Source organism: Bombina bombina, chromosome 6 (assembly GCF_027579735.1).
Source record: "Bombina bombina isolate aBomBom1 chromosome 6, aBomBom1.pri, whole genome shotgun sequence".
NCBI lineage: Eukaryota > Metazoa > Chordata > Amphibia > Anura > Bombinatoridae > Bombina > Bombina bombina.
This window is the reverse complement of record NC_069504.1, coordinates 409,416,742-409,429,221: the sequence shown is the minus strand read 5'-3', so window position 1 is coordinate 409,429,221 and position 12,480 is coordinate 409,416,742. Positions and strand designations below refer to the sequence as shown.

General features: G+C 37.9%; 1 protein-coding gene across 2 annotated transcripts in view; it reads right to left on the bottom strand.

The window, feature by feature from the left end:
* DPYSL3 (dihydropyrimidinase like 3) overlaps positions 1 to 12,480 on the bottom strand; it is a 609,221-nt gene that overhangs the window by 96,165 nt on the left and 500,576 nt on the right. For both annotated transcript variants that reach the window (XM_053717144.1, XM_053717145.1), the window contains exon 9: positions 2,003 to 2,159. In XM_053717144.1, coding sequence (XP_053573119.1) covers positions 2,003 to 2,159 — 157 coding nt within the window. The remainder of the gene's footprint in view (positions 1 to 2,002; positions 2,160 to 12,480) is intronic.

The window sequence follows — 12,480 nt, the reverse complement described above, 5'->3', positions numbered from 1 at the left end:
GAAATCTTCATCCCTTTTCTGCCAGAGAGTGAATAGTAAAACTAACATTTTTGTCACCACACTCACTTTACCCTTCCTAGTACTTAGAGTAGGCAAAGAGAATGACTGGGGGGTGGAGCTAAGGGAGGAGCTATATAGACAGCTCTGCTGTGGGTGCTCTCTTTGCCACTTCCTGTAAGGAAGGAGAATATCCCACAAGTATGGATGAATCCGTGGACTCGATACATCTTACAAGAGAAACCTCTTTAAGTAGCAAACAGAAATGTTCTAGCTTAAACCTGAATGATACAATTTCAGCATCAGAAGAAGGAATTACACTGTCTGAGATTTCACCCTCAGATGCCACTGAATTATCTTCCTCCTCAGACTTCTGGGAGGGAACACTCGGAATAGCCACGACTGCGTCAGAAACCTTACTCACTGATTCTTTACATTTCCTCTTGTGCTTTCCCTGCAGCATGGGAAAAGCAGTCAACGCATTAGATACCGGAGATGACATGAGGGAAGCGATGTCTTGCAACGTAACTCCAGGCGGAGCTTGAGAGGAAGCGCAGGGCACTGTATGTGTGGAAGATAAAATTTGGAACAATTGAGGAGAAAGCTACGGCATATCTTGAACATTGTCAGAAGACCCCCTGAACAGCATCCGCCTTAGACAATGTTGGCTCAGAAAAAAGTCTATCCCTGTAATTTAAAGTTCTCTCAATACATGAGGAACAGAAAGGGATTGGTGGTTCCACATTAGCATCAAAACATAAGGAACAAGTAACATTTTGCCGGGCCTCTTGGTCCACCTTAACTCACAATGGAACAAATTATAATTAAATAAACTTATATTTTAGATAGAAATTAATACATAAAAAAGCATTACTGTCTCTTTAAATCTTAAACGTAACTTTTTTATTTTTGCAGCAAGAAAATAAATAACCTTTCACAAACACTGCGGACAACCTCTACACCTCAGCTTAGCTTTGCTGAGGTGCCTACCTGCCCTGCTGACACGGATAGTATATCCCAGCTAAAAGAAGTCCGGACTTGACTCGTAGCACAGTGAAAAGCAGTCCGGTACATTAACAGCGCTGCAATAACGCTGACACCCCTCTGAATCACAGGAAGTGAAGGGGAAAAGGCGTGCAACAGCAAATTGCCGCCTTAGCCAGCCCTGCCCATCGTGGGAGTATCAGAATTAACCTCCCGGTCGGCAAAATATATTCTAAAGTCAAGCTGCCAGGAGAAGTGAAAACCACACCATATATGAGCCTCTATCTCCTCGCCCCAGTGCCTGCCATTACTGCATTTCTTTTATATTATCCCCTAATTATATGAGAATGTCTAGTGTCCCATAACGATAATAAAGTGCCAAATTTCCCTGCATACGTCCCAGAAAAATAAAATCAGCACTTACCTCCAGAAATCTGCCAGCCAGCAAGGCAGCTCACTAGGTTTGAAAGGCATGTTCCCTCACATGGACCTGTGGAAGAAAAATCAAAGTCTGAGTAATCTTACTCAGGCTTTCAAAGTTAGGGCAGCATAAAATACATGGGAGGCCCAGTGAGGATTGTACCCCACAAGTTCCCATTGCTTAAAAGCCTCCACTACTCTACTGAAGAGACTGACATGGGCTACGGCTACACCCCAGGACAAAGCAGAACAAACTTGCACTGCTGAAAAATAACAAAATCTTGCTTGAAGAATCTTCTTTCAAACTTTACCTTTACTTTACCACATCCTTACTCTTAACGTAGGCAAAGAGAATGACTGGGGTTGGAGGGAAGGGAGGTGATATTTAACAGCATTGCTGTGGTGCTCTTTGCCGCCTCCTGCTGGGCAGGAGTGATATTCCAAATAGAAATTAGATGATCCGTGGACTCACCGTGTCATTAGATAGAAAGTTTGGTTTCCTGCCCCTTAAATCAGATTCATGTTTATTTTATGAGGTAAGTTTTTTCAAAAGGATTAGACTACACCTCATAGCTTATAAAATGTATACACACAAATATACCTTGCCAGTAGAGAGTTAATGTAGTCAGGAGTGGTAGGATCTGGACTCAGAGGAGGTGAGGTCACAAATGCTGCAGCCTTAGCCCAGTTCTTGCTCCAATAATGTGTTCCATCTGTACCAAGACTGGCTGTGATTGGTTCCCCAAAAACAACATTGCCTGAAAGAAAAGTTAAGACTTTCATTAAAGGGACAAAAACAATGTAATCAAGAGCATAAGAGCATGTGTATATATTGTGAATTTATTGTAGCAATTTTCTTTCACAAACAGTTGTTGGATGGTCTATGATTAAAGGGACAGTCTACACCAAAATTTTTGTTATTTAAAAAGATAGATAATCCCTTTATTACCCATTCCCTGTTTTTGCATAACCAACACAGTTATATTAATATACTTTTTACCTCTGTGATTACCTTGTATCTAAGCCTTTGCAGACAGCCTCCTTATCTAAGTGCCTTTGACTGACATGCAGTGTAGTCAATCAGTGAAGACTCCTAAATAACTTCACGGGAGTGAGCACAATGTTATCTATATGACACATGTGAACTAGCACAGTCTAACTGTGAAAAACTTTCAAAATGCTCTGAGCTAAGAGGCGGTTTTCAACTGTTTATAAATCAGTTTGAGCCTAGCTAGGTTTAGCTTTTTCAAAAATACCACCAAGGGAACAAAGCAAATTTGATGATAAAAGTAAATTGGAAAGTTGTTTAAAATTGCATGCCCTATCTAAATCATAAAAGTTTAGTTTTGACTTTACTGTCCCTTTAAGGCGGTCAGGATCCGCCGAAACATGTAAGACTGAAACTGAACCTCACATCAGCTCCTATGGTTTTAAGTGTGTGTCTCTGAAGTTTTTTGCAACAATTGTTTGTGAAAGAAAATTGCTACAATAAATTCACAGTGTTTTGGAAGTATTGGATGGATCCGCCTCTTCTTTTCTACTTCATGTAACTTGCAAACAGGAAGGAGTTTGCTCTCAGGATCACATCCCAAATTGGAAGGCATCATCAGGTGCAGCTGTGACCGGGCGAGCTGTGAAATTTGGGACACAACAGGAACCGCGACTGTGGAGGTTGCAAGCGGACACTCTACACCAGGTAAGACCTCTTCCTTCTGCTTTGAAAGGAGTCAGATCCGGGAGGACAGACCAAGTGAGGCTGCCACATGAAGAGCGAGGTGAGTGAGAGTGTATCTAACCGCATTTAGCAACCTGTACTTGTAGTTCATATAAAGCTTGCTATAAAATAAAGGGGAATAACACACTGCACCTTATGTACTTGTGGCTAAGGGACTAAAGACATTGCACAGGGCAAACCTGGTTTTGCCATTTTTTCTGAAAACATGTGTATATATATATATATATATATATATATATATATATATATATATTTATTTATTTTTATAATTTAGTGGGGGGGTTTTGTACTATAGTTTAGTTTATTTAATTGTATTTTAGTTTAGATAATTGTAGGTAATTTATTTAATTAATTTATTGATAGTGTAGTGTTAGGTGTATTTGTAACTTAGGTTAGGATTTATTTTACAGGTAATTTTGTAATTATTTTAACTAGGTAGCTATTAAATAGTTATTAACTATTTAATAGCTATTGTACCTAGTTAAAATAAATACAAAGTTGCCTGTAAAATAAATATAAATCCTAAAATAGCTACAATGTAACTATTAGTTATATTGTAGCTATATTAGGATTTATTTTATAGGTAAGTATTTATTTTTAAATAGGAATAATTTATTTAAAGGGACACTGTACCAAAAAATTTTCTTTCGTGATTCAGATTGAGCATGAAATTTTAAGCAACTTTCTAATTTACTCCTATTATCAAATTTTCTTCATTCTCTTGGTATCTTTTTTTGAAATGCAAGAATGTAAGTTTAGATGCCGGCCCATTTTTGGTGATCAACCTGTGTTGTCCTTGCTGATTGGTGGATAAATTCATCCACCAATAAAAAAGTGCTGTCCAGAGTACTGAAACCAAAAAAAAAAGCTTAGATGCCTTCTTTTACAAATAATGATAGCAAGAGAACGAAGAAAAATTGATAATAGGAGTAAATTAGAAAGTTGCTTAAAATTGCATGCTCTTTCTGAATTACAAAAGAAAAAATTTGGGTACAGTGTCCCTTTAATTATAGTAAATTTATTTTGATTTATTTAAATTATATTTCAGTTAGGGGGGTGCTAGGGTTAGACTTAGGTTTAGGGGTTAATAACTTTATTATTGTAGCGGCGACGTTGGGGGCGGCAGATTAGGGGTTAATATTTGTAGGTAGGTGGCGGAGATGTTAGGGAGGGCAGATTAGGGGTTAATCAAATTTATTATAGTGTTTGCGAGGCGGGAGCGCGGCGGTTTAGGGGTTAATACATTTATTATAGTGGCGGCGATGTCCGGTCGGCAGATTAGGGGTTAATAAGTGTAGGTAGGTGGCGGCGACATGGGGGGGGGGGGGACAGATTAGGGTTTAATAAATATAATATGGGTGTCGGCGATGTTAGGGACAGCAGATTAGGGGTTCATAGCAGTGTTAATTTTGTCGACTAAAACTAGACTAAAATGAGTATAAAACTAAAGAAATTCTGATGACTAAAATACGACTAAAACTAAAATAGCATTTTAGTCAAAAGACTATGACTAAAACTAAATCAAAATGACATTTTAGTCAAGAGACTATGACTAAAACTAAAACAGAATTTATGTTTACCTGATAAATTACTTTCTCCAACGGTGTGTCCGGTCCACGGCGTCATCCTTACTTGTGGGATATTCTCTTCCCCAACAGGAAATGGCAAAGAGCCCAGCAAAGCTGGTCACATGATCCCTCCTAGGCTCCGCCTACCCCAGTCATTCGACCGACGTTAAGGAGGAATATTTGCATAGGAGAAACCATATGGTAACGTGGTGACTGTAGTTAAAGAAAATAAATTATCAGACCTGATTAAAAAAACCAGGGCGGGCCGTGGACCGGACACACCGTTGGAGAAAGTAATTTATCAGGTAAACATAAATTCTGTTTTCTCCAACATAGGTGTGTCCGGTCCACGGCGTCATCCTTACTTGTGGGAACCAATACCAAAGCTTTAGGACACGGATGAAGGGAGGGAGCAAATCAGGTCACCTAAATGGAAGGCACCACGGCTTGCAAAACCTTTCTCCCAAAAATAGCCTCAGAAGAAGCAAAAGTATCAAACTTGTAAAATTTGGTAAAAGTGTGCAGTGAAGACCAAGTCGCTGCCCTACATATCTGATCAACAGAAGCCTCGTTCTTGAAGGCCCATGTGGAAGCCACAGCCCTAGTGGAATGAGCCGTGATTCTTTCGGGAGGCTGCCGTCCGGCAGTCTCGTAAGCCAATCTGATGATGCTTTTAATCCAAAAAGAGAGAGGTAGAAGTTGCTTTTTGACCTCTCCTTTTACCGGAATAAACAACAAACAAGGAAGATGTTTGTCTAAAATCCTTTGTAGCATCTAAATAGAATTTTAGAGCGCGAACAACATCCAGATTGTGCAACAAACGTTCCTTCTTTGACACTGGTTTCGGACACAGAGAAGGTACGATAATCTCCTGGTTAATGTTTTTGTTAGAAACAACTTTTGGAAGAAAACCAGGTTTAGTACGTAAAACCACCTTATCTGCATGGAACACCAGATAAGGAGGAGAACACTGCAGAGCAGATAATTCTGAAACTCTTCTAGCAGAAGAAATCGCAACCAAAAAGAAAACTTTCCAAGATAATAACTTAATATCAACGGAATGTAAGGGTTCAAACGGAACCCCCTGAAGAACTGAAAGAACTAAGTTGAGACTCCAAGGAGGAGTCAAAGGTTTGTAAACAGGCTTAATTCTAACCAGAGCCTGAACAAAGGCTTGAACATCTGGCACAGCTGCCAGCTTTTTGTGAAGTAACACAGACAAGGCAGAAATCTGTCCCTTCAGGGAACTAGCAGATAATCCTTTTTCCAATCCTTCTTGACGGAAGGATAGAATCTTAGGAATCTTAATTAAAAAAACTCTAAGCCATCTCCGTGGAGATGTTGCCTGTACAACGGCAAAGAGAATGACTGGGGTAGGCGGAGCCTAGGAGGGATCATGTGACCAGCTTTGCTGGGCTCTTTGCCATTTCCTGTTGGGGAAGAGAATATCCCACAAGTAAGGATGACGCCGTGGACCGGACACACCTATGTTGGAGAAATCAAAATTTGCTGCCAAAAACATTTTATGTAAAGTGTTATAATCAATCCATATCAAATTACTGTTCTTTTGTCAAATTTTAAGATAAATCAAGACATGTTATATACCACAACAGTTAAATCTGTATTGCATGTTCAAACCTTAATACCATAAATAAAAACAGGTTAATAAACCTTTACTCCAGGAGTATATAATGAGTTTGGAAGTTCTAGAGCAGTGCTAATATCATTGCCGAAAATGTTTAGAATTTGTGAACAATCAATTTAATCTTCCTATAGAAATAAGCATAACCCATGAGTATGGGTTTAAGTTATGCTGTGCCTGTGCTAGTTGAAGAAACCTTTTGTTGTGTTGAGTTACTTGATACCTGATTTAATTAATAACAGAGAACTGTTAAAGTTTTTATATTGGGTAATATGTGCAATACAGTTTATAGTTTTGTTTTTTTATATTTTAAAGTTGCACTTCTGTTTGTTTATGAAACTTGGTTTTATTTAATTTTAAGTTTAATTAAGATATTATATATTACAATGGCTAAATCTGTGTCTGTATTGCATGTTTAAACCTTAATACCATAAATAATAACAGGTGTTATGTTTACTCCTGGAGTATAAGAAACAAAGGGACAGGAAAGTAAGGGGTTACTGTAGCACTCACTCTCACTCTAATTGGAGATATAAAATAAAAACATTCATACTTTATTATTATTAAGTAAAACCAGGATAAACATCCCTAGTGGTTAAATTAAGCTACCCACAACCACCTATTAAACTAAAATAAAAGCAAAGTTGGCCCTCCTAACACTCCTCTGTTTCCTGGCCGATAACTGGAAGCGTCGGCATCAGGTGGCTGGAGTGATAGGATGAGCCGGTAGAGAACGTGCTGTACAAACGCGTTTCGGCTATTAAAAAGCCTTTGTCAATGTTTCACATTCCAAGTCTAAAAATAGTAAGCCGAGGCTCCGATGTTCGGAGCTTAATATCTCCCCAGAACACCGGTTAGTAGCCAATCCGGGATCTTTCTCAGGTTCCACCTTCATGTCCTCCAATCGGTTACGGGCTTAGTTCACGCCCATACAAAAGTATTCATCCGATTGGAGTAGAGTAATTCACCTTGACAGTGGTGGATTAACATGCATGATTCACGTCCGTAAGAAAGTCTCCATCTGATTGGAGCAATACCACACGCTTTGTCATTGGTGTAATATCGGACTCTGTGAAATCTGCATCCTATGGCTACTTGACCTCAGATACTTTAAACCCCAATGCATCCATGAAAAAATCCATCATCCAAGTCGATCGTAATAATGATGACTTTAAAATGTGTACAGATTTGTGGAGACATAGGAATGTTACTAATATTATATCCCCGAAGTAGTTATTTATATATTTTGTGGGCTTGAAATACTCTGTGTTTAGATACGTAAAATCCATACAAAGATATGTATTCGTATCCAATAAGTACCAGCAGACCATAATATTACACTTAAACATATAATCCTATGCACATCTCTGTGTGTTTCACCTTCATATACTGGACTATACCTATATAGCATAAATTCTTTTTCAGTCTCTTATAGGCATAGGAAGGAGTAAAAACATTACCCCTTCGTATATGGGGGCATTAATTGTTACAAAGTTCACTCCACAAACGACCATTCCGTGAAACAATCATCAATGTATACTAGATGGTGGAAATTGTTTAGGTCAAAATTAAATTTTTGACGAGGGAAAAACACAAATATCAGGATGTAAAGTAAAAGAAATTATAAAAATCCTAGACCCCCAACCTCGACCCTGTGGAAGCTCAAAATTAGCTCCCAAAATAGGATAGTTGATCAGGTTCATTATATCTGTTCTATTTTATAACTACATATCATCCTGGAGATATGTTCCATCCCTCATCTACGATACTATACATAACCACTGTATATGAAATAGCCATAGATTCTAGAAGACTGTATATATGACTGTATATAACTGGCAGAATACCAAAGGTAATAGCTCTTAGTAGTTTAAAGCTTATCGTATTACTCCTTCTATCATGTCATACAAAATGTGGCTAATTTTATAGAATAGTATCAAAAACATCATCAGTTATGATTTACAAAAAACTGAACCGATAGTCATGTGTAATATCACATCTCTATCCTAGAACAGAGATTATCAGTCTGATGATTATAAATATTAAAAATGACCTATAGATGCTATTGGTTATTTCAGATATACACCCAGTAATTGTTGAATTCATTCATACCATTTGGTATGACCGTGTTCAGATTAAAGACCCATTTAGTTTCCATTTTAAGGAGTCTTTGTTCAGTCTCACCCCCTCTTATTCCTGGTTTTAGTTTTTCAAGACCCCAACATTTCATTACATTGGTATTCCCATTATGAGACTGTAGGAAGTGTTTAGCCACACTAGTGATTTGTTTTTTCTTTTCTACATCTCTCTGGGCTGTCCTTATATTGCTTAGATGTTCGGTCATACGTGTGCCCAAGCAGCGTGTAGTCATACCAACGTAAAATAAATTGCAACTGCATGATAAGCAGTAAATCACGTTGGTACTCTGACAATTGATATATTCTTTAATAGGCCACGTTTTACCAAATCTATCCACTATTGATTGTTTTTTTACCATATGTTGGCACACTTTGCAGTGCCCGCACGCATAGGACCCTTTGTTACTAAGATTTCTTTTGGCATTTCTATCATAGTGACTGTTCACCAACTTGTCACGAAGATTATTAGCTCTCCTATATGTTATCAAGGGCCTATTGGGTAACAATGGTTTTAATAGGGTGTCCTGAGTAAGGACATGCCAATGTGTTTGCAAAATGTTTGTGATCTCATTACTTACTGGTGAGTAGGTGGTAATAAACCTCAGGGGGGTGTCATTTGTCTTAACTTTGGGAGTTAATAACTCCTTACGGTCTTTGCGTAAAGCATTATTATATGCCTTGGCCAATAATTTCCTCGAATACCCACGTTCAAGTAGTCTCTGTCTCAGGTCTCTTGCTGACTCTTTGAAATTCTCAATAGTACTACAATTGCGTCTCAAACGTATATACTCCCCCATAGGTAATCCCCTAATAGTATTCGGGTGATGGTAACTACTAGCATGTAGGATGTTGTTTGTTGATGTGGGTTTTCTATATGCGTTTGTTATAATTGCATTATCAGACTTTTGGATGTACAGATCTAAAAATTCCACTTTAGATTTTTCTACAGTTGAGGTCAGATACAATCCAAACGGATTAATATTGAGAATCCTTATGAATTCTGTCAGGAGGTCTTCCGGGCCATTCCATACAAAAAATATGTCATCTATATATCTGGACCAGTGGGATATGTAACGGGTAAGATGTTGGTGGTTCTCATGGAATACCACTTTAAGTTTATCTAATTCATGTTCCGTTAAATACCCCATGAGTTTGAGAGAGCACCCGGAAGACCAATAGTCTCCGGGATAGGCTCCTTAACAGAGAAAGCAAGTAGATATATCGATGCTAGACTCAGATACATTGTGGAATCCCTTCCATCATATACAAGGGACACAATGCATCTTTTAAATAAAATAAATGATCTAAAATTAGATATGAATTCTTCATTGTTGGTAACATGTGATGTGGAGTCGCTCTACACGAGTATTAAAACTGAATGGGGATGTAGAGCGGTCTCTTACTATCTTGAGAAAAATACCAAAATGAGTCAGGAGGTCAAGGAGTTTATCCTAACATTATTGGAATTTGTTTTAACACACAATTTTTTCGTCTTTGACGACAAATTCTATTTACAAACTTGTGGTACGGCCATGGGCACTTGTTGTGCCCCAACATACGCTAACATATATCTGGGCTGGTGGGAGGAAACGGTGGTATTCCATGAGAACCACCAACATCTTACCCGTTACATATCCCACTGGTCCAGATATATAGATGACATATTTTTTGTATGGAATGGCCCGGAAGACCTCCTGACAGAATTCATAAGGATTCTCAATATTAATCCGTTTGGATTGTATCTGACCTCAACTGTAGAAAAATCTAAAGTGGAATTTTTAGATCTGTACATCCAAAAGTCTGATAATGCAATTATAACAAACGCATATAGAAAACCCACATCAACAAACAACATCCTACATGCTAGTAGTTACCATCACCCGAATACTATTAGGGGATTACCTATGGGGGAGTATATACGTTTGAGACGCAATTGTAGTACTATTGAGAATTTCAAAGAGTCAGCAAGAGACCTGAGACAGAGACTACTTGAACGTGGGTATTCGAGGAAATTATTGGCCAAGGCATATAATAATGCTTTACGCAAAGACCGTAAGGAGTTATTAACTCCCAAAGTTAAGACAAATGACACCCCCCTGAGGTTTATTACCACCTACTCACCAGTAAGTAATGAGATCACAAACATTTTGCAAACACATTGGCATGTCCTTACTCAGGACACCCTATTAAAACCATTGTTACCCAATAGGCCCTTGATAACATATAGGAGAGCTAATAATCTTCGTGACAAGTTGGTGAACAGTCACTATGATAGAAATGCCAAAAGAAATCTTAGTAACAAAGGGTCCTATGCGTGCGGGCACTGCAAAGTGTGCCAACATATGGTAAAAAAACAATCAATAGTGGATAGATTTGGTAAAACGTGGCCTATTAAAGAATATATCAATTGTCAGAGTACCAACGTGATTTACTGCTTATCATGCAGTTGCAATTTATTTTACGTTGGTATGACTACACGCTGCTTGGGCACACGTATGACCGAACATCTAAGCAATATAAGGACAGCCCAGAGAGATGTAGAAAAGAAAAAACAAATCACTAGTGTGGCTAAACACTTCCTACAGTCTCATAATGGGAATACCAATGTAATGAAATGTTGGGGTCTTGAAAAACTAAAACCAGGAATAAGAGGGGGTGAGACTGAACAAAGACTCCTTAAAATGGAAACTAAATGGGTCTTTAATCTGAACACGGTCATACCAAATGGTATGAATGAATTCAACAATTACTGGGTGTATATCTGAAATAACCAATAGCATCTATAGGTCATTTTTAATATTTATAATCATCAGACTGATAATCTCTGTTCTAGGATAGAGATGTGATATTACACATGACTATCGGTTCAGTTTTTTGTAAATCATAACTGATGATGTTTTTGATACTATTCTATAAAATTAGCCACATTTTGTATGACATGATAGAAGGAGTAATACGATAAGCTTTAAACTACTAAGAGCTATTACCTTTGGTATTCTGCCAGTTATATACAGTCATATATACAGTCTTCTAGAATCTATGGCTATTTCATATACAGTGGTTATGTATAGTATCGTAGATGAGGGATGGAACATATCTCCAGGATGATATGTAGTTATAAAATAGAACAGATATAATGAACCTGATCAACTATCCTATTTTGGGAGCTAATTTTGAGCTTCCACAGGGTCGAGGTTGGGGGTCTAGGATTTTTATAATTTCTTTTACTTTACATCCTGATATTTGTGTTTTTCCCTCGTCAAAAATTTAATTTTGACCTAAACAATTTCCACCATCTAGTATACATTGATGATTGTTTCACGGAATGGTCGTTTGTGGAGTGAACTTTGTAACAATTAATGCCCCCATATACGAAGGGGTAATGTTTTTACTCCTTCCTATGCCTATAAGAGACTGAAAAAGAATTTATGCTATATAGGTATAGTCCAGTATATGAAGGTGAAACACACAGAGATGTGCATAGGATTATATGTTTAAGTGTAATATTATGGTCTGCTGGTACTTATTGGATACGAATACATATCTTTGTATGGATTTTACGTATCTAAACACAGAGTATTTCAAGCCCACAAAATATATAAATAACTACTTCGGGGATATAATATTAGTAACATTCCTATGTCTCCACAAATCTGTACACATTTTAAAGTCATCATTATTACGATCGACTTGGATGATGGATTTTTTCATGGATGCATTGGGGTTTAAAGTATCTGAGGTCAAGTAGCCATAGGATGCAGATTTCACAGAGTCCGATATTACACCAATGACAAAGCGTGTGGTATTGCTCCAATCAGATGGAGACTTTCTTACGGACGTGAATCATGCATGTTAATCCACCACTGTCAAGGTGAATTACTCTACTCCAATCGGATGAATACTTTTGTATGGGCGTGAACTAAGCCCGTAACCGATTGGAGGACATGAAGGTGGAACCTGAGAAAGATCCCGGATTGGCTACTAACCGGTGTTCTG